This window comes from Danaus plexippus, chromosome 4, assembly GCF_018135715.1.
Source record: "Danaus plexippus chromosome 4, MEX_DaPlex, whole genome shotgun sequence".
Classification (NCBI taxonomy): domain Eukaryota; kingdom Metazoa; phylum Arthropoda; class Insecta; order Lepidoptera; family Nymphalidae; genus Danaus; species Danaus plexippus.
In genome coordinates, this window is record NC_083538.1 from 8,306,606 (window position 1) to 8,329,763 (window position 23,158).

At 30.6% G+C, this 23,158-nt stretch overlaps 1 protein-coding gene across 2 annotated transcripts; it reads right to left on the reverse strand.

The window, feature by feature from the left end:
- Window positions 1-1,001: 1,001 nt before the first annotated feature.
- On the reverse strand, window positions 1,002-22,686 carry LOC116768711 (protein croquemort-like). Of its 2 annotated transcripts, none has more exons than XM_061526846.1 (11): window positions 22,543-22,686; window positions 11,834-11,974; window positions 9,507-9,686; window positions 8,271-8,396; window positions 7,240-7,449; window positions 6,815-7,023; window positions 6,196-6,304; window positions 5,777-5,937; window positions 4,803-4,907; window positions 3,971-4,118; window positions 1,002-1,994 (listed from the first exon to the last, which is right to left on the reverse strand). In XM_061526846.1, exons 2-11 carry the CDS (start codon window positions 11,945-11,947, stop codon window positions 1,854-1,856), a joined length of 1,503 nt encoding a protein of 500 aa, XP_061382830.1. In that variant the 5' UTR covers window positions 11,948-11,974; window positions 22,543-22,686; the 3' UTR covers window positions 1,002-1,853. The 2 variants fall into 2 exon arrangements, with proteins under 2 accessions (XP_061382830.1, XP_061382836.1); XM_061526852.1 differs by having other exon boundaries at window positions 11,834-12,607; window positions 22,543-22,591.
- Window positions 22,687-23,158: the final 472 nt, after the last annotated feature.

Consider the following 23,158-nt stretch of genomic DNA (forward strand, 5'->3'; position numbering starts at 1 on the left):
TTAAAAGTCCCTATCGACTATACACCTAGAATTCCTCAACATTATTTTTCTTTTATCTACGTACGGCTATCTCGTGCGAAGTTTTATATTCGACAAAGTGAACGGTATCTGTACAGTTTGTTTGTATTGCCAACTACTTGTTGCATAAAAAAATTCTTTTGTCAACACTTTAAATATTAAGTATATTACAATAAACATATTTTATATTCTGATATTCGAAACAGTGACGTGTATCACGAGCAGTGGTTTTGTGGAGCCGGAACGCTCCGAAACGTCGTTCTGGTACTTCCTTTTTGAATAGCAACGCGTTCCGGAACTAAAGATGATTTCTGATAACGATAATTGGCTGACGTAGTGAAAAAAGAAATTAAAAAGAATTGCAGATTTTTATTTTTATGTTTGGCGTATTTTTGTATTTATTATTTTAAACAAGGGTTTAAACCGAACCCGAACCGGAACCAACAGGCTTATTTTTCCGAACCGTGAACCGGAGTGCGGAACGTTTTTTTTCTGCTGCACCGGAACTCGAACCGAACCGAAACAAATACGTGAACCGGTTCAACAGGAATGAAACTTTATTTATAATAAACATTAGAAGAAAAATTTAACCCCCCCCCCCCCCCAACCCCGTCGTCAAAGATGGAACATGGGACCAAAAAAATAAACGTCGCCGCCAGGATTATCATGGAAAATCACCCCCGGTCGTTAAATTTTGAACATGAAACCGCACAGAGCGCCGCCTGCCCAGGGTCGGCCCTTTCTATACAATTATATATACGTGTTCCGGTGAAAAAAATAATGGCCACAACACCACTGTTCACAAGGTAGCTGAGGATGTGGTAAGTATTTAGAAGAATGCTGTAGTGTCATTACACGTTGAACTTTATTAGTGACGTGAAGAAAAAGATACAGATGTGAAGGAAGATAACAGTGTACTAACCTTCGCTTGAGAAGATTGCTACGAATTGATCACCCGCACAAAGGCTCCAAATAAAAAACGCTTTGTAGTATTCATTTCATTCTTTAAATGATTTTAAAACTTATCATAACTTAAATTTTTAAGCATATTCAAATATAAAAAAAATAATAAATTACATTAAAAATAATTACAATAATAATTAACAATTTCTTTGATACACACATTAAATGTAAGTATCACTTAAATAAAATCTTATATATAACTGTGTACAATATCCTATGAAGTGGACAGCTTGATGCAAGCCGTTCACATCAGTAAATGCTTTACATTTTCTAGCCCCAAGAAGGGGGAGGTTAAAGTTTTGTTCTACGTCCACGTACAAGCTGTGAAAAGGATCAACAAATTTCGATGAGGTTTGTATTTGAGAACGATTTCCTTGCGGTGGTTCTTAGCTGTGTTACTATCAATCTATTAGTTTAAGATTATCTACTAGTATAAGAAAAACTATTATTAGTGTCAGTTTTGTTCCTAATGATGCAAGGCATTTTTGCAATTATAACTAGCAAAAGTACTACGTGCCTGCAAGTTTGTACTTGTCTGTTATAGGACAATAAATGCGTCGTTTTTTTAATTAAATAAAATTTTCAGTTAGACTTTTGTATAACTTGATACCCCTTAATTATTCATTATGGCAAGAGTAATTTACAAAGATATAATTCACTAAGTTCCTATGTCTTTTCCGCTCAAAAGAAGTGAACCAGTGAACTATAATTAACTAATTACAATAAATAGTGTTAAATCAACCGTAGTGTTGTCATCTTGCATATCTCCATTCTTTCAACAAAAAACTAATACACAAAGCAATAGGAAATATAGCTTTTCTTCTCTCATTTGATTGCCAATTGCACAAATTGACGAAAGTAACATATAACTCTCACGTCGAGTTCGTCACGTTTGGACTTATGTTATTGCTAAGAAACTTTTGGGACGCTGCGACGTCGCATTCCCTTAACTGCCGGAGAGGGAATCTTCTGATTTTATACAACCCACTGAGCAGGAGGCTTGCACCGAGAGCCTAGAAAACAAAGTACTAAATGAGTAATGTTTAAAAATTATAATTTGTACATACAGTACTAGTGCGTTGACAGAATTAACACTGAGAATCAAAATGCTTCCAAGATCTTAAGGGACAGTTAATATACTCATTTATCCATTTATAATACGATTAATAATAACATAACCGATAATGGGTACGGTCTTATAGTGAGTAAAACCATATCTTGTAGTGAATAGTCTTCCAAATCATTTCTCTACAATTTTATTATCAGATACAATTTAAACGAAGAGTAACTGAATCGAAATCGAGTAACGACATTGTATGCGTATAAGTTGAAAATTTTTGAAAAACACATCACAAGGACATCACGATATAAACGGTCGGGTAGGAAGTTAAGGAATAAGTACTGAGTAATAAGATAAAGGTGATATGATTATAATATGGGAATAGATTTAATTTTCAATTTAAATTACTTTTATATTAAATTTATATTAAATCCCTTTAAATTTATTCCTACCCGGCGCACCGAAGGATAGCTCGCGCAAGTAATCTATACATTTAGATAAAATTGGAGTGTCTGTTTTGTAATTTGGAAATAGCTGTTTTTTAACTTCATATATTATTTACAGTTCATACACCAAGATAACATTTTTGTAGTCTGTCTGTCTTTTTCCGGCTAATCTCTAAACGGCCGGATCTATTTTGACAGGACTTTATTGGCAGATAGCTGATGGAATGAGTGACTTAGGCTACTTTTTATCAAAATCCCGAAATTTTGCGTTATCACGAACGAGTGGAAGGCGAGGTGCATGCGGCGCTTAAAATTTTATTCATTGTTTCTTTTTCATGGCAACGAAGTTGGAGGTAAGAGCTAGTAATTAGTGAATTAGTGAAGATTCTGCAACATTTTTAACTTAATTACGCTCCTACCAAGTACTAGGTCTAGCTTGAGAATCGCCTGTTGTCTTTATGTTGAATGGGTCATCTAATACTAAAAGATAAATTAAATTCAGAACAGAATTTTCTAAGATAAACACGGACAACCAAATAAAAAAAAAATCTTCATTAAACTTTACAGATTTCAGAATTGCATATAATACATAAATAAAACTTAGTTTTTTGGATACTACGCTATTTTTTATTATTTTGTATCTAGATAAGTGTCTTTGGGACGCTGATGTAATCTGCCCGTGAGCCCGTTGCTGTAAAGTAACATCATGTACATACAAATAATAAACAACGGATAGCATTCGAAAAACACAGATTTATTTTTAAGTGTGAACGCGAGAAAAGATTTTCGATATTTAAAAAATCCCAATCTTACTTACAGTCTGATAATTGATTTTTAAATTTAATATTTAGCGGGTATTTAAATGTATTTTATAAGTTGCCAGACCAATCGTAGGCACCGATTACCATGATCCATCCATCCATCCAGCATGCATGATGACTAAGTGCCTTTTTAATACTGTTTCACTCAAACTATCTTCTAGTTTGTACAATGAAAGTTTTCAATAATAATTAAAGGATAAATTGTTATCTAATTGTCCAAACGATTGCAGATTAATGATAAAATCATAAGAATTTTTAGATTATTTTGCTGGCGATATTTAAAGTATCTGTTAAGAATTCTGCCAATAGAAGGAGTCTTGTAGTATTCATTTCAAATTGCTTACGATATTGCCTGGGAAATACGTAAGAATCAGATCTCAGACTATAAGTAAAATGAGTACAATTTCTACTTACCTGGTACCTGAGAATTGGCCATCGGTATAAGCTAGCAGATATGTATAAATTTACTGTCCAAACTAACACTAACCTATTGTAAATTTTTTGTCCTTCATGAATAAGCAAAGTCCATGGGCTCTGGATTCTTGCTCTATATAATACAACATTAATTACGAATTAAAAACTGCCAGCGCTCGTATGCAGTATGGAAACTAGGAGTAAGGATAAGAACATTCAGTAACGTAGAAGTCTAACGTAGAACTTACTATCATAACGTACAAGCCGTAGGGAACGCCGTATCTCACTGATAGCGCGCTCCTCGCGAAGTTGGCGTACTCGTCGTTCACTTCAATTTCTTCCCGGAACCAAAACATAGGCACCAACGTGTCCGGGTCCGGTAACTGGTTGTTTATACTGGAATATATCAAAATATAGCGTTCATTATTATGTCTAGTTATTTCGTTATGTTTAAGAATACAATTTAATACAACGGTTCTATTCATTGTATGAGGATATTTAACATTTACAGATTAGCAAAACTAATGTGAAATGGACGGTTATGTATGATCGAATATGTCGTACTGAAGCAAACTGGCTTGAAGTTAATATTAACATAAATATAAGCGGATAACAGTAGATTATGTACTACAAGCAACCCTCCTCTTTGATTTATTAAAGTACCCACAAATTAATTATCTTTAAAAATATAAAAAGATCTGTTGTCTTATATAGAGTCTTTTAATTGCTTGTGGACTGTCTGAACAGTCGGAGCTCTGTAAATTCGGCAGCGTGAGTCGTTTTATAATCACATTGTTAGATTCTGTGAGGTAAAAAACCTATTACTTTTGTTATTTCATTAATTTGTAAGAATTATTCAATTGTTTTGTTTGTAATTAATATTTTTTAAAGTTATTTCTTCTTCTGATACTAAAAGTACGTAATATATATTAGGTATTGTAATTAGCCTCAAGAATTTATTTTTTCACGAAGACTGCATGCATACATTAAAAAAAATCTACCTAAAATTACAAAATCATTCCATTTATATAAATACTTTTTATTTTAGTTCTAAATGTAAATCACAAAAAATAAACATGCCTTATTCCTGTGACATGTCTGACGAGAGCGTTCGCTTGCAACTGAGCCGAGATAGCCAGCGGCATCCCTGTCACCGGCTCGATTGACATTTTGAAATTGTGCTTGCTGGAATTAAGTATTTAATGTCATTAAGGGCCCATTTTCATTGGTCGATAAGGCCCGCATTCGGGGTGTGGGAGATTTCTGTAACGCATGCCATAGGGCCCGCAAAGAGTTTATCGTTTTCATTGGTCGTCAGAGCCCGCATACGGGGTGCGGGTGATTTCTATAACGCATGCGAGTTCCGATATTCCGGAATGCGGATATCACCCGCACACGTTTAATCGACCGAGTTATCGACCAGTGGATTTCATTGGTTGTTAGCTCGCATGCGGGTACTCCCCGCAATCGGGCTAACTACCGACTTATCGACCAATGAAAATGCGCCTTAAAGCCAGTACAAGATTTATATTTCTCGTATACATGTATATATAAAGTGGGATCGGGCTACAATATGTTTGGGTAACAATATATTGGGTACTAAACACAGTAGTGTAATTAGCGAAGCAACTGAAGCGCGACGTCTGGAGGCCGCAGGTTCAGTGCTGCTCGTGATGATGAACTTCTCATTCTATATTTTATAATTTACATTTAAAAATAAGCTCAATATTACTGTACTATTCAAATATAATTTGACGAACATTATTGAACTATATATATAATAAAATTGAACTGAGATAAAATGTAAAAAAATATTTAACTTATAAAATGAAAAATTTGTTAAATTTATTTTTTTTTAGTTTTGTAAGTGTTTTTAACTTCCATGTTACATATATTGGTTTACAAAAAATTGCTATTTATATTTATGAAGTAATTAAATTTTAATTTATTAATAAGTGATTTAATTTATTTCTTTACTCTATATAAAGTATTATATACTCAGTATGGGATTTAGATTAAAGTTATATAGTAGTCCTAATTTATGTTAAACTCACGGTGCCGGCTGTAAGCCTTTTATCTTGTTAGCGTAATAAGGGTCCATGCCTAAGAAATGTGGCCGCGTCACGATGGCCGGGGCGCCGTACTTGCAGGCCGACACGTTCAGCGCTCCAGACGGCAAACAGTCCCTACCGCTGTTCTCATCGCAGTAACAGGCCTGGAAGTAAAACACATACACCTGGAAGCCTAATCGGATACGGTTAAGACTTTAAACATACCTACTAAATATCTGGACATAGAATAAAAATCGTAGAGTTTCAATGTTAAGATGTGACAAGTTCATAGCTACAGAAGAAAAATAGAAAAAATAGAAAAATAGACGCCTTAGAAGAAAAATTTACAATTTGAGAATTGAAATTGTTTTTTTTTTATTGGTTTAGTATAGCTACTTCATTGTTATTATCTATTATCTAACCGTTTGTGGATATTTGTGTCCATTATCAAAAAGAGAGTCATTTGCTGCGAACTCTCTTCCAGGTAGGCCTTTTTTGATTACATCTCCAGAATAAGCCAGGCTGATGTACCTGTGACAGCAGAACATCAGTATAATATATGAGAAAGTTTGGTATTTTATAAAGAAATAATCAGGAGTTCAAAGTTAGCATTTCTAGTAACACGAGGTGCAAATATTTTTTTCAATCACAGATAAAAAATAGCTTTAAATGTGAGGGAGTCGTCTTGCAATATAAAACTTTATACTTTTTTTTTATACTGAATCAGTATTATTAAGCAAATGTTTGAAGTGTTAGTCACTTGGCCGGCAATATTCTTACATTGTTATTATCATATTTTTTATCAGATTTTTATCATTCGCATAATATTTTAGCCTGTTTATTAAATAGATAATACATAAGATTATTAAGTAAATAATCTTTCTACACATTTTTAACAACAAAGGGAAAGTAAATGACGCTTTAAAATGTATATAAAAAATTTTCAGCAAAAGCTCGAGAATGGCTGTTTGGTGTGAGCTTCGTGTGTTAATATGATAGTGAAATTTATATAACAAGGGGTATTAAAAGTGAATCACCAACGTGCAAAGATCAGCGGCGTATATTTTAATCTCAGGCGCATCATTCTCCAAGTTCCACAGTTCCCCGGTCGTACCCTGGACCTCTCCGCATTGACCACGGAACACCGTCTTATTGGAGTTGTTCCATTTCAGCGTGTGTCCCAGTTTGGTGAAGTCTGATGCACCAGTATGAGCTAGAAAGAGACCAGTCGCGTCCACCGATCCGTTACGCTGTGGTCAAGAAACCAATATTTTTTATAGACACATCTTTGTTTTAAGTTATTATAGCCGGAAGTTGAGACAATTTATTGAATTTTGAATATATACCTATATGTAGATAAAATATTTTAGTATTTTCTAGGAATTACACAGTTGTGAAGCCCAGACGAAGTTATCGATAATATATTTTTGTTGTTGTATCTCCCTGTGGATATAAGTTGTGCTTACTTTGTAAAACCAGCCAAATCTATCAAAGGGTATGGTGTAAGGCAAGCTGGGAATCTTCTCGACCAGATCCAGGATGGGATCCTGTATGCCGTCGAACAGCCACGACGAGGCGTTCGCTGTCACGAACATGTTTTGGTGGTACATCCTCAAGCTTAGGTCTATGATGAACTTCAGCATCAGCGGTTCATTGCGAACTGTATAAGCGATTGTCTGAAACGACAACCGTAGGTGTCACAAACTTAATAAATTTATATTTTTGTTAAAAACAAATATATAATTTAATTTTAGCGACGAAATGATTGTAATGTACTAATGGGTGTACTTTTGTACAGTTTGCTCTTTTGAGCAGTGCTGCATTTCGCTACTATTATTCATATTTTTTGTCATTATAATTTTTAATATTAAATAAGTATTACTTTCAGTCTACCAAATAAATGATTCAGAACAACTGTAAAGTCAACAACTGTAAATTAATGATTCAGAAAAACTGTAAGGTCTTTTCGATAAGTGCTCCATCAGTTGATGTTATTCAGTGAAGTTATTTTAATAACTTCTATATAAAAGATGTCTCGTAATCAGCTGATTGATACCGTCCTCAAAAGGACCGATCGATTGCCTCCCAAATTACGTTACTACCTCACTTACTATGAAGGTTAACTAGCTTTCGTTCTCATTACTTTATCATGTATAATATTGGATTATAAGTTTTATTAAACACTTAACTATATTTATAATTTCAAGTGTCGAGTGTGATGGCTGATAAAAGTGAAGAGCGATCAATGATTTTTAAATAACGAATCGACGACAAAATTAATTAAAAAAAAAAACTATTCATGAAATGAAAATATGTTATGTAATAAAACTAAAATATATTTAGTAATATAACATTTTCTTTTTTATTATTGTGAAACTACAAAAAGATAACCTAAACGAATAAATATTGTGATTTTAAGGAATTTAAATAAAATATAATAATGTAAATATGTTTTTTTTAATAAAATTATTATGATTTATAGGATATTTATACTCACAGCTATAATAGGATTTATACTAGTAATAAGGTCAGAGAGACTCCCGTTTGACAGGTCCTGCTGGAAGTACCAGAATCTTTGATTTCTGAACGTAACAGTGCTGTTGTCATTCCAGGTTATGTTTACCTGGAACATATAAATTATTGTCTATTATATCTAATATAATATGTATTATACTTTTCATGGTTCCTAAATTAATAATCTATTCTTAATTACAATAATTTTAATATATCGACGAGCTAGTGTATGTATATATGTTTGTATTAATTATTTATTTATCGTCTATATCTGTTATGACAAATAGTAAGTATAGTTGTGTGAGATACGTGTTTTATAACGTTTACGCGAATAAAAGTCATGCGTAATATGATCGTTTTAAATAAATTACATGCAATCAAAGCAGGTTTTGATAGTTGTAACTCGAAATATATATAAGAATTTGTTGTGAGCTTAAGGGTATTGATTTCACAGCTTTTGTAACGCCATTTCATATTATTTTTTTAAATTATTTTTCATTGCGATATAACTGGTTAAGAATCTAAATGTTATTTCGTTGTAATAAAACTTTTCAAACGGGAGCAGGCGTTGAATCGTGACACTTGATACTAAGCATTATCCGTTGGTGATTCAACAGCCTACCTTAATATTCTAATGTGGAAAGATTTATAAATTAAAAACTTAGAGTAAGCACACATATTTATGTGAACTGATTGGTCTCTGAATGTCATTAATAGTATGAATTATTCATGTGCTGCTCGCGTTGGCATTAAGCCGATGATTATAAAGAGTGAAGGTGTCGGACACTTTAGATTATTGTCACTTCATGGTTTTATTGATGTTTTATATTAAAACCACCTTGTAATATGAAAGTTTCTTGATATTTCGGAATTTTAATGGAAATAAAAATGTTATATGATATTTTTTTTATCTTCTAAATGGTCAATTTTGGATTAAATTATTGGTAGTAAAATTACGTCATTCCTCAAAAGACATTCTTATCGGGCTTTGTGTTAATATATTTAAATATATATATTTTTAAATATACATAATAGTTAAGATTATTTAAATATATAAAATATTTTTTAGGATTATTCTTAAAAGATTATATTTACTCAAGGAACACATTTTATATTTTTGTCAGAAAATTTATCCTTGTTATAAATTATTTCCTATTTTTTGCATTACTTTTTATTTCCAACTAAGTAAGCAATGCTAAGTTGATTTGCTTGAACTGACCTTGGTACTTCTTTCTCGGAACACGTAAGGTCCGAGTTCTTCGACGTGTATAGGAACATTTTTTCCCATCAGAATGTCGGCCACATTTGTGATGTTGAATAGAAAACACTCCAAGTATATCGGAATGGGAATATCTCGCCAAATCTCAAAAGATGTCGAACCGTTCCTAAGGACCATCATCTGTAATAAAACTCACTATGTAAAATATGATTTTTGCTTATTTAACAAAGTTGTGATTTTTTTTTTACTTTAAAACATTTAATTCTTGATTGTTTTTACAAATCCGACTATCATATTCCCAGACGCTTAGTTTTTATGTTCGATTGAGATTTATGTTTGCTTAACATAAAACTTAATGAATCGCAGACAGAACTAATGTCTGTTTTTATTGCAATCAATACATTATCATAATATATACGTTTTTATTATGAACACATATTGACATTGACATATCAATTGTTGCCGAAGGTAATCTATCAATATATTGAATAAAATCTTATCAGGTAACAGGTGTAATCATTGAAACAAAAATATTTTTCGCTTACTCGTATTCAATAATAATAATAAATGATTTAATAAGGTTAATCTTGTTATAAGGGATGTAAATTAAATATACCAGATTTTTTTAATGTAAGGCATTAAAATCGGTTACGTTTAAATAGCTGTCTAATGTCTATAGTTCCTGAAATAAGACTTTGATCATGGATTTGTCCAAAAACACAAAATACATCACAGGGAAATGGGAATTTAATGTAATGATTCACGGTTGTTTTTTTTTTACATTGAAGAGTTAATTCTTAAATATAACATTTAAGAAAAATAACTTATTTAAGTCTAGCACTGGGTGAGAGAATCACCTTGGGAGAAGTCACAAGTTGAGCAGTGGAAGGAACTGATAGAAAATAGTTTTTAGATAGATCTTATACGTTAATCTGCATGGAAGTCATAAAAGGTTACGATTACATTACTGTCTGCGAGTTGAGATGTTGGGGCGAGTATGATCTTTATAAATTAATATAGAAGAAGTACTATTCGAGGGTAAAATTCTTTTAACGTTAACTTAAACCGAGATTAAACCACAATTGTCTCATAAAGACTGGCTGGATTGATTGTGAAATGTAATAAAGCTTTGAATAGTTATCCCTTGACACTTATTTGGCGTTTAAATCAGGCTTGATTTTAGGTAGTCCATATAACACCTTCGTCTTCTTATAAGTTACACCAGAATCATAGCGTAAGGTGACGCACTCTTTTTAATACGTTTTATTAGCTTGGGTTGTATGTGTGTATGTATGTGTGTGTGTATGTGTGTGTGTATGTGTGTATGTAACGGAATCTTTGAGCTTAATTTTCATCGGTTTCTAGAAGTCTGAATAATTTGAAACTTTGCATACGTATCAAGGACCGATGACAGTGCAATAAATTGAAAAAAAAATTCCATTATCCTTATTAGGACCGCCAGGATTAATGAATTCTTTAATAAATCCTCGGTAGTGGTGTGACACAGATAGAGCTAGGGCGCGGTCGGCGCATGTCTGCAGTTAAATAATAGTTTAAAAAAAACACGCTTTTAAAATTAATTGAGCTAAAAATTTAGAAATAAATAATAGTTAAAAAAAAACACCAAAAAAAAAACACGCTTTTATAGCCAACCGAACTAAAAAGTAGCAAATAATTTTCAATTACAAAGAAATTATATTACAGTAGTAGAAGGTCAAACAGTCACTCATAGTACTCATAGTACTCATATACTCACGTCAAAATAAAATTATAATAAAATTTAAGTTATCAACAGAATAGTTTAATTCATAGTAAAAAGCGTGGGGTGCTTGATATTGCATGTCACAATCGTTCCAGTGGCAACTATGTCTCTATGAGAGGAAAGACATGAAATGTAGTCACATGCACTCCACGCTTTATTTTGAGGTTATTAACTACTAATGATTCATTGACCTTCTACTACTGTAAGATGATTTATTTAATTTCTTTGTAGTTGAAAATTATGTGCTATGTTTTAGTTCGGTCAGCTATAAAAGCGTGTTTTTTAAACTATTATTTATTTAAAACACATCATGTAAGTCATTAAAAATGCGAATAACATTTAGTGAAAAGTGTCCGAAATTTATGAGAGGGTTTGTGGTTTATCACAAATGTTTAAAATACAGATAATGTCTCTGATAAAATGCTCATTATCGGTGCAACATGATCTGGAAGTGAAAAAATATATATTCAAATAGAATAAAAATAAATAAAAATTGTTATATAGGCGTGGAACAAAGAATATTATTAGAATCTCGGTTATTACATATATGTCATGAAAAACTTACATTTTTGATCTTAGCGTGGAAAACAAGCGACCAGGTCGCGCTCATGAGTACGCCAAATCCGACCAAACTCATCCCGCAACCAACAAACCACATGCTGTTCTTGCTGACAACCATCTTAACGGGTTGCCGGAAACGCTATCACTGAAAATTTCGTAAATTACACTTTAAATACAAAACGTAAACAATATTATTCACCGCGTGCAAACACTACGGACGTTCACAGACTTGTATATAAATTGTGATTCAGTCAGTGCTGAAGTTAAGGGAATGAGCTGCGGGACGACAATAATGTCGCAAAACATGTTTATAAAAAACATCTTTAGTATAACAAAGGTTAGATCGTATAGAAGGATGAACACGCGAAACACAAATTAGTTTTCTAATTACAGCTCATTCCGTACCATCGTGTTGTGTAATTATATTTATAAAGCATATTCTAGATAAAGTAATCTATGGCTATTATGGAAAATGACGTCAAAACTATTGTAACTATGGTAATAATATTTAATTTGTTATTATACAATATTTTTATACTCCCACCTAATTAACTGCGTTTTAAATAAAGCAATACCTACATTGATTAACAATGAACAAGTCACAATAGACATATATAATTTTTATATTGAAAGTCGTCCGTGTGGATGATCCCTAATATATTTTAACTTATCTGATTACGAGCCAAAAGTTTCTTATCGGAAGCAGCTAGCCTCTAACACCACCGGTGTCATTGATGAAAAGTACACCAGTTACAGTAATACCAATACTCTTAGTAAACTGGAGAAACCGGACCAAAAAAGAAAAGAAAAGATATAATAACAAATTATTGTTAATCCAGAAAATGTTTAAATTTGGAAAATTAGGTTTTATAAATGACGTAAGCTATGTTCGATGCAAGTTTGATCGGCTGGTTCTAATTAGTTGCAATACAATGCAATAGAATAATGATTTATTATAACTTAAATCACTGTTCCTAATTTTATCCTGAATTCATTAACCAGCATCTTAAAGATATAAGTCCAAATGATTCCTAATAGCTTGTAAAATTTTCTCTCAATTATTTGTCATCCGCTTTGAGTTCAGCTGAGCTCTTTGCAAAGCTGACAACCATATATCAATAAAAAAAAACATTAAAATTAATAATTATTTCGAGTAAGCCTCGTACGTATATAATCAAAAATCAGATAATAAGATTCTCAAAGTTTTCAAATCATTAAAAAAATCCTTATACAAGAGGTTGTTTAACTAAAAGTATTGAAAAGATAATCTTATATGTGAATGTTTTAAGCAATATTAATATAATTACATGAAAAATAATTTAAAAATAGCGTTTATTATGCACATTGATTGCAGTATTTGCAGCTGATAGTATAACGCTGTCTGTCGCTGTCTGTCTGTATACCTATTCTTATGTTTTTTTATCTTTAACATAGTCAATGTCAACTCGACCAATGATATTGAAAACGACACCAAATAATCTTACAATGATACAAATATAACATATCTAGGTACTGTCATGTATTAGGAATTTTAGTGTGATGAGCAATCATAAAATCGCTGTCATAAAGATAAACAAATAATGTATATTATTAATAATAATAAATAAATTATAATTTTGTGATAAACATTACATATGTATAGATAAAAATAATTCACCTAGATTGTTTGAAGGGATCCAGTCGATAAATGCAACTGTATGTTCCGTGCTCTTCGCTGTGATAAGGTAAACCTGGCAACCCGAGGGTTGTGACTGGAAAGATATAGGCAACCGACATTCGAATTGACTATGGGTTGCATACCAAACCAAACCAGTGAAATATAAAAAAAATGTATTTTTTTTTAATTAATTAAAAATATTCTGAACTGAAATTTGCTAGGCAATTCACATGCAATATATTTTTTTATATATTAAATTACATACAAAATATGTTTAGTCCATTAACCTGCTCGGTGAAGGTCGTTTTATGTCGGGATCTTAGACTAGCACGTATTAATATTGTTTTATACTCTCGTAGGTATTTCGCTATATATAAGCCTTCACTTTCCAGACTTGACATGTAGTCAGTCATCTTCGATCCACATAACATTACCGTACAATTATAATTAGGTACTTGTTTTACTGGTTTGGCTTCGCTGGTTATAAAGATCCTTTAAGTGAACCAAATATTTTTCGGATAACTACGCTTACGTTATTATTTTAAAAACTACATACTCCCGACGTTTCGGTTACTTTGCAGCAACCGTGATCACGGACAGACGAGATTTTAAAATATTGAAATACGAATAATCCAAAAAATATTAGTATCATTTAAATGAATACTCGCGAAAGCCTTGGATCTCATTATCCTCAGTAATTTTGCATCGTTGACTTTTAAACAGCGATCAGTTTAATATTATTAAAGTATCTTAAAAGTGTAGGTAGTTCTTCTACCGGACAAATTCCTATTTACTGAACGTATATATATAATTTCCTCATTTATTTAGAACTATTCTGTTATCTTTATTGATCCGTGTAGTGCAATATTTTCGCTTCATTTAACTCTCGTATTCGTGTTAATGGGTCTTCAATCAAAGATCAAGACGTGTAACATCAATATGATTTAAGTTTGTCCTTATTTACATTTGAAACATTGAGTCAACTGTTATTCCTTTCCTACTTTTCAGACATAACGTCAGTTAGCGCCCTTCGTTTGGGTATCAGGCGTCGATTAACTAAACGATAACGTATTTCCAAATTTAGACGAGCGATAAGATTGTAAATCGATGAAATGAGGCATTCAGATGATGGAAATGCTATCAAATGTGAGAAAATTTTTTGTGTTTGAGTATTAATGATGAAAAGACAATCGTTGAGATGATACCAAAATATGCCTACATGGTCATATATGCCTACATGGTCATATATACCTACATGGTCATATATACCTACATGGTCTACAAATAGTAATTATAATTGTATATTCTGATAAATTAATTTTGTAATATTATAAATAATTTTCAATGAATTCACTACAAGATAGAATTTTTTATTTTGATAATGATAAATTTTATTTTATATCAAATGGTTTGTAAATGTACAAAATTACGGAACTATTTTTTATAAATTTTCTTTACCCTGTTTTGTTGTGTAGCGACTGGCGACTCGATCAATATGTTAAACCGGCAGACTTCAGTATGTACCTACTTTTTAACCTAAAAAAAGAAACTCGTCTGTAATTAAATATGTACGTACATATTCTTGTATATATATTTTAAAACATCAATATTTCCTTCACATTTAAAGTGTTTTTTGACAATTTCTTTATATGCAGTAAACATCTAGTCATAACAAACAACAGTCACATTCAAAGTATTGTTAGAAAAATCATTTTTTTTTTTATTATCGCCGAAGTTTATTTACGACCAGGTTTCTAAGTCATGTCCAACTTTGTCATAATAAAATGATAAAAAAATTACAAAAATAAAATAGTTGGTTATATTTTTGTATATAATTAATTTCATATAATGTTGTGTAAGATAAAAAAATATTTTTTTCTTTCTGATATTATAGACTCGAAACTTTATTCAGATCAATATAAATAGTCGTATGTGTGCTTGTTTGTTATTCTTTTTCTTAAAAACTCTTGGTTTAGACAGTTATATTTATATAAATTTATTGCTGTTCGTTGGTCTCGCTAAAACTCGACAACGCCTCGATCGATTTGACCAATAGTGGTCTAGTAAGCGTTGTTCTCACAATCCTACAATGCACAGAACCGTTGTTCAAGAATTACAAATGTTTTTTCATCAGAACAACAATTTAGTAGAGACGTTTAAAATATCTTTCGATGGGATGCCATCTGACAACCACATAATTGTGATCCAACTGACAGAACACCTGCCAGTCAACACACAAGATGATTTGATTAACCCGCCATTGACGATCTTTAAAATTTTTCACTGAAACGAATACGTTTACAAGTAAATATACTTTGTTTATGTTTTATGACATTGTTTGTTGTGTATTGTTTTAGTTTAGCATTAATTTGTGAATATTTTGATTACTTCAGTATAATCATTTATTTTTCTTAGTATTTAAGTGTCCCTGTATAAATAGGTTAAGTTATAAATTTGTTTCATTTCAGAATGGGTACAAATCGGCTGGTACTTTGTATTAGAAGCAGTATTTATTCATTATAAAGAACTTAGTATCTAGTAGGTAATTTTTGTAAGTTTTATTTAGCTGAGCTACATAAGTAGGTCAGATTATTTTTATTACTTTAGCATTTAGGGACATTGCTTTCTTTTTGTTTTGTTCTTGTGAGTGTGTATAGTATGTACTTAAAAGTTTTTAACAGTTTTTCTTTTTTTTTTTTGACGCAGACTAAGTTGCGGGTAACAGCTAGTTATGAATAAAGGTTTAAAACTGTCTATGCTTAGTTTTACAACACAAACATGTGATTAGACATAAAATATATATTGTTTATACATTTTTTGATAAAAACGTAACAAAAGGCAATCGCAGCAGCTTGAAGTATGCAGTATAATTTAAACGGACCTAACTCAATTACTAAAATCACGTCGTAAAGTAAGTGTATTACGTAATTTGCTTTTTACGAAATCGACGTTAAAGTAGATTTTTTTTTATACAAATATATAAGTATATTCATACAAGGATAAATTAATAAACATTATATTACTTTACAACGAAAAAAAAGTAAAATATTTTTCGACATCTTAATAAAATTAATTATTATATTAAAATTATTACACAACTCAATAGTTAGTGCAAACATTTATTATATTGCGTGGGGTTGCACGAGTTTCTTTGAAATACGCTGTCTAAATTTAGTATATATATTTGGCATCAACAAGTAACCTTTTAAATCCGTAAGAGTTTTTTATTTAATGCAGTTTAGAAAGCTACGTTGATCATTAGCCAATTTAAATTTAAGAAATAAGATACAGCTATATGCCTTTCATTAGTTGCATATAAATTCATATAATTAAAAATTAAAACCGACATGTTTATTTAAATCTTCTTGACAGATGACAAGCCGCTTGACATCTGTCAAGAAATTCACTGTGGACGGATAAAATTTAATACATTTCTGAAAAAAATTACAACTTATGCGTCTTTCAAATAAACTATTATTGAAGAAATAATTATTTTATATTATTTAGAGGTTTTTAGAATTTTTTAAATTTAATTTAATTACGCCTGGTAAACGAATGCAAACACGTCAAAATGTTTGCGCTAACCAACACCGGTGTAAACATGTCGCTTCAATTTAAAGTTTGCAATTAATATATATTTTTTAATTATAATTAACGTTTAAATAAAATTTTATCCAAATATTATAAAATAAAATATAACGTTACGTCATAGTATTTAAAGTTTCAAGAATATTATTTATATAAATAGTTTGTTATTAATTTATGCTTATCTATGCATTTGTTTTTGTGTATGTTTGTCTCGATCGGATAACAGTATATAATTGCACCCTGGGCTTTGATATAAATATAAATTGTCGGTATTTAACATTTTTATGTTTCATTATTAAATAAATAATATAACATTCTGTACGATATTGTTACTGTTGGAGTCATATGTATTTATTCTTGTTGTTTGACCAATCTCGTAAATAAAGTGTTATTATTTACGTCCGTTTCGCAGATATAAAAAAAAATATGAAGGCAAATTTCTACAAAATTAAAGGATAGTTGTGTAAAGACAGTTATGTTCTGGTTGCATACTGTTTGAAACACACACAAGCACAAAACGTATAATTTTTATTTGTCGTATTTTTGGTTACAGCAACACCAACGGGCGCTCGACAAACAAGATCTATAATTGTAATCTATAATTGTGACATGTTTTACATTTGAAATGTAGTTTTTATTACAAGTCAAAAGCATGAATTAAAAATATAAGTGCCAACCTGTCTGCATACTAAAGACATAAAAATATTTGGAATTATCAAATGTGTCTGATTTAATTAAGCGAATGCTCTTTTTCATATAACATTTCTAGCGATTAATCATACTGAGTTTGTTGGTTTAAACTATTCATAAATAAATATCCAAAAGCATGTTCAACTTTTTTAAAACTTTAAAAATGCACAAATAAAAATAAAAATAAAATAAGTAGTTATCTTGTGATTTAACCATAATTGACTTGAAATACATGGCCCCCAATTAAATGATTGATTTATTAAGTCAAGGGAAAGTTCTCGGTAGATTTTAGCAAATTGAGAGCTTCAATATATTAAAAAATTGAGTATGCAAGGTTGCATTCACGTAAAAGTTTAATATTTTTTCAGTTCCAAGAATCAGCAGACCTCAGTTTTTGATATTAATTTCACCTCGTTACATACGCGGTCTTATTAGATTGACAGACGGGTAAAAATGTCAATGTTCAAGAACTGTTACGGAACCATAAAACCACATCAGGTATCGCGCATAAGCTAAATATATACGTTTGATTTTCTTTTAATACCTTCGAGAATACATCGCGTGTTTTCTTACCACTGATATAAACAAAATCCACTCCACTTAATAATGCAAGAACGACTAATGGATTGTTAGACCAGCACAATGTGACTGAACGTCGTCCATATTATAATTTATATGAAGTATTTGCGTGACTCTCAGTGTTTGCGAAGGAAAGTAATATTATGATAACGTGATACTAGTTTATAGCTGTTGCTTTACTCGTATTTTTATGTAACAATACGTTCTCATATATGATATTTTATATTTAAAATGTATTAGGTACAGGTTACTGAAATAGGAATGTTATACAAATTAACTGTTAGAAAATAGTTTTAAGTGAACTCGTCTGGGAAATATATTTCAGTAATGACGAGTCTAAAGTTTAATTATAATTAAGACATCAATCATTTTCATCATTAAGATTAATTTGGTTACAATTAAGTAAAACGGAACATTTTTATCATAGCTACTTAGTACGAGTTCACATCGTTACACTGCGCTGAAAGTAACACGTTCATTCAAAGTTTTTTAACACGAGATTTTAAAACCGTCCGTGTATATACTGACAACGTAAATAATTACTATAGATCATTTTCTTTATGTCAATCAAAGTTAAGGTTTTTTTTTTACAAATAACTACGATACTGAATCTATATTTAAGAAAAAGTCTATTGGATGGTGAACGTATATATCCTAAATAAGTGACTGATACAAAAGCACGAATTACGTAGAGATTACGTATACGTTGATGTTGAATCGAGATTATCACGAAAACCTCGCATAATGTATATGTATATGATTAAAAAATCAACAAGCAACCAGACGAAGAAAAATATAAGGTGATTTATATAAAATTAATATTAACCTCTCATTAAGTGCTCAGTATATATGAACGTAAGAAGGCTATTGCACAATTCAAATGACACACTTGAACAATGTTTGTAATAGATTATTTTATTTATAGATAAATAAAAACAACATTTTTAACTTACATTGTCCGTGAAATGCAGACCCCTCAGGATGTCTGAGTGAATAAGGTGTTTTGAAATACTTACCATAAGTAAGACACAAACTAATTTCAAACGTAAACCAGTTTTTTTTTAAACACTGTTTAAATTCTGCTTTATTTTCCTATATCAGTTGTTTCAATATGGGTTCCGTAATAGGTGTTATTTCTAAAAAGCTACCCCATACAAAACGTGGTACAAAACCGAAAATATATTTCAAAATAGGTGTAGCAATTGTTTAATTTAAATCTGAACTCTCGGCCGTTACAGTCACGTGTTGTTTACAGCGGGAACGTTATGAAGAAAACTCTTTCCACTTGTTTCATTTAAATTACCTAATACTTTTTTATTTTGTTACTGTTATCACCAATAAAACGGTTAACTTTCCACTTCAATAGTTATTTCCAGCAATGTGCTACCGATTCACTACCTCCTTTTAAACTGTAAGCGTCTCTAAGATTTATCTTAAGCTATCGGAAAGAACAGTCTAATACGGAAGGTTGTCGTACAGTGTGGTGGAATAAAAACAAACATTTTTAGAAACTTACAATATTCTGGCATGTTTTTGCTTAATGAAACGATTTGCCATGAAACCTTTTTTATTGTTTGCGTACGTATTCCAAGTTTTTCGCAAATTTGTATTTATAACATTCATCGTTCAGATTTTAAATAAATATATATATTAAGTAAGATTTTTGTTTTCGTACTAAGCTCGCTAAAGGTCAAACTTACATCAGCTCAAACAGAAACACTTAGCAGGTTATTAAAAAAAAATAACGATCAAAAAGCAACCAATTAAATATAATCTGTGGATGATTTGACATGCACTTTGCATTACAATAAAAAACTTTTCCTGAGTTAAAGAATATAAAATATTTTAAGCCAAATCACTAGAATATTCAAATAGTCAAAGCTAATCAGAATATACAACATCAACAGGCATAGAAAAGAATTATCATATAATATATATTTTAGTAAATAGTAATCATTGACAAGGAACTCATTGGTCCAGAACACAGTTATGGATTGTAGAACCGGTGAGAAAGTTTTATCAAACCATATATATGTGTCTAGAAAATAAAAAATATATATTATTTAATTGATAAATTAAGTCTGACATTTACTGTACGATTATCATCCATTTGCTAATCATTATCTTAATGTGTAAGATGAACTAGTAAATTCATTCAGGTAAATAATAAAAAAAATACAAAGGACCTGTTGTTCATATAAATGAACCCTGACTTTTTTATGAATAAAATATTTAAAAAAATATATCAATAATCACTAAAGAGGTCATATACATAAACAAATCCGTTGAGTCACATTCATTTACGGGGTCTTTTAAAAAAAGTAAACCTTCTTTGTCGTATCAAATGTCATGGAAAATGGCATCATAAAAATAAAAGTAATTTTAATTTTTTTAAATAATCTCCATCAACAGTTGCATAAAGAGTAATTTCATTAAAATAGCAGGTTAAGTAGGAGAGTCTTTCTCAGTTAATGACTGAATGAACCATATAATGTTGTAGTCCATATCAAGCAATCCTAAAGCAAAAATACAAACGAACTAAACATGAATGACGAGCATATATTAGAATATTTTTAAAGAGGTGTAACATTTCCATGTATAAATATAATTAATGCGTGAAAAAATTATTTGAGTTCCTGTGAATGGTTAGTTTTTAGACGATATTTTTATTGTCTAAATCGAAACATAGACAGAGATCAGAAATAACAAATTTTTAAGATCATTCGCTCTTCTGACACCACATTTTTTTGTTTAACAGTCAATAACATTTTATATTTGTGTTTAACAAAAGTATTAAAGAAATCCTATATACATAAATGTAAAAATCACTTATAGCGATCGATTTTAAATATATTCTTTCCATATTTTTTCTCCTTCATAGCTTTTTGTAATTCCTTAACTCTGCTAATGGAATCCATACAACAATAGTGCAATTTGATCCGCAGGTCATAAAGTTCATCGAGGCTCGGTCATACCTAAACAGTTTTCCTCGTGTGTTATCTAAATTTGTTTGGCATTCCAGTATTAAACATATAAAACACAAGAATTTACAAAATATAACCAGCATAAAATTAAAACAACACAAAAACTCTAGTAATCTTTTAACAATTACTATACTATTATATAGAATAATTATTAGTGTAGTCTACGTATATGTACATAGAGTAATATTGTTTACGTTTTTATTATGACAGGGTTAAAGCAATTGATGTCGTTAAATATTGATTGGTAATCGTTAATGGAAGCCAAAACTGTGAAATTCGATATCATTTTAACGAACGTTTGTCTTCTGTGTCTTTTAAATGCAACAACTAACAAACTTATATTTAGGAAGGAAATTTTCAAATCGTTTATGTAGGATTACTTGAGATGTATTCAGGTTTTATGCCAACGTTGAATACTTTTTTCTAAAGCATTCTAAGCACTTTAGTTTTGGGGAGTGCATTTTTTGTGCCCTAACCGCTTTTTATTAACGATAGTTATTTTACGATCGATGTATCTATATAATATTTTAAACTAAAGCCAAACAGAGATGCAGAATACTTAATATCGTAACGGTTTTTACGAACGAATGTTAATTGCACTGTATATAGTAGGACATGTCGTAGTTTTATTGGTTAATATTCGTATTGTTTAATATTAAAGTTTCATTAAATGGAAATTTAGTCACTGTGCACTATATATACACATCAGACGACTCGATACATTTAATTATTAAAACACAATAAAATATAGTTCCAATTAAATTGCTTCCTCGTAGAACAAAAGAAAACGACCCTTCGAAAAAAAGAACCAGCGTAAATCGTAATTTTGAATTTACACTGACCGTTTTAAAGTTTATGGATACGTGTTTATGTATCATGTTTTTGTACGACAAAGCTTTCACTCCAGCTTTACGTCTCTTCCAATAGGCACTATGAATAACTTGAAGATTATACTTGATGAATTTAAATATTGACAAACGTACACACGCTAAATCCTTGATATAACACTCGTATTAAAAATATTATCATTCAAACATACAAAACAATTTTAATGGAACTAAATCTCAAACAATCGAAATACAAAATACTTTATCATCATATGCATTATTAACAACGTAAAATCATGTTATATTTTAAACTATTATTGTATGTTAACATTTACTTATGAAAACGCAATATTTTTTTTTTAAATAAAAGTATAAAGTGATCGCTCACCGTTTAATTTTGTCCAATGCTCCAGGCTGCATGCGATACACTCGTTTCGCGGCCGTTAATAAAATGGTTATGCTTTAAAGGAGTTGCTTGTTTTTACGTAGGGCGAAGTTTTCGTTTAAGTTTTTTTAAGATTCGTAAGTCTTGTTGTGTTTGTTTAAAGCAAAACATTATCCAATAAAGATTCTAATTAGACGTTATTAATGTAAAATCATCTGAATCTACTAGCGTTTTTTTTTAATATACCTACGTCATGATGTATTTGTCAAGCAGACGTATGTGTATGTGTATTGGTCAAGTCAAGTGTTTGAAAAAATATCCGTGGTTCCAACGTTTGTTTATAAGGTAAATTTTAATGCACTAAAATCTGAAACTATTTTTTTTTAAAATTCCTAAATTTTGACTGTCTTCTTGTTTCTAAAACATAATGAAATTGCTTTCAATATCATTTTATTATACCAATATAAATATATTAATTTGAGTTATTTCTTAAATAGCCAACGCTGTATACAACCTAGGTTCTTATACCTACTAAAACTGATTAACATCAATAACTTGTGTATCTGGTTGTAGTTGCCTGGATCGTGTGAAAAGAGTGATTTATGGAAAAAAAGGTATA

Excerpts from the sequence above, each read along its gene's own strand:
- LOC116768711 (XM_061526846.1), bottom strand. The coding sequence starts at position 11,947 with ATGGTTGTCAGCAAGAACAGCATGTGGTTTGTTGGTTGCGGGATGAGT. Across the intron at positions 8,397-9,506 it reads TCCGAGAAAGAAGTACCAAG|GTAAACATAACCTGGAATGA; the intron begins GTCAGTTCAAGC and ends TATATGTTCCAG. Across the intron at positions 6,305-6,814 it reads TACGCCGCTGATCTTTGCAC|GTACATCAGCCTGGCTTATT; the intron begins GTTGGTGATTCA and ends CTGCTGTCACAG.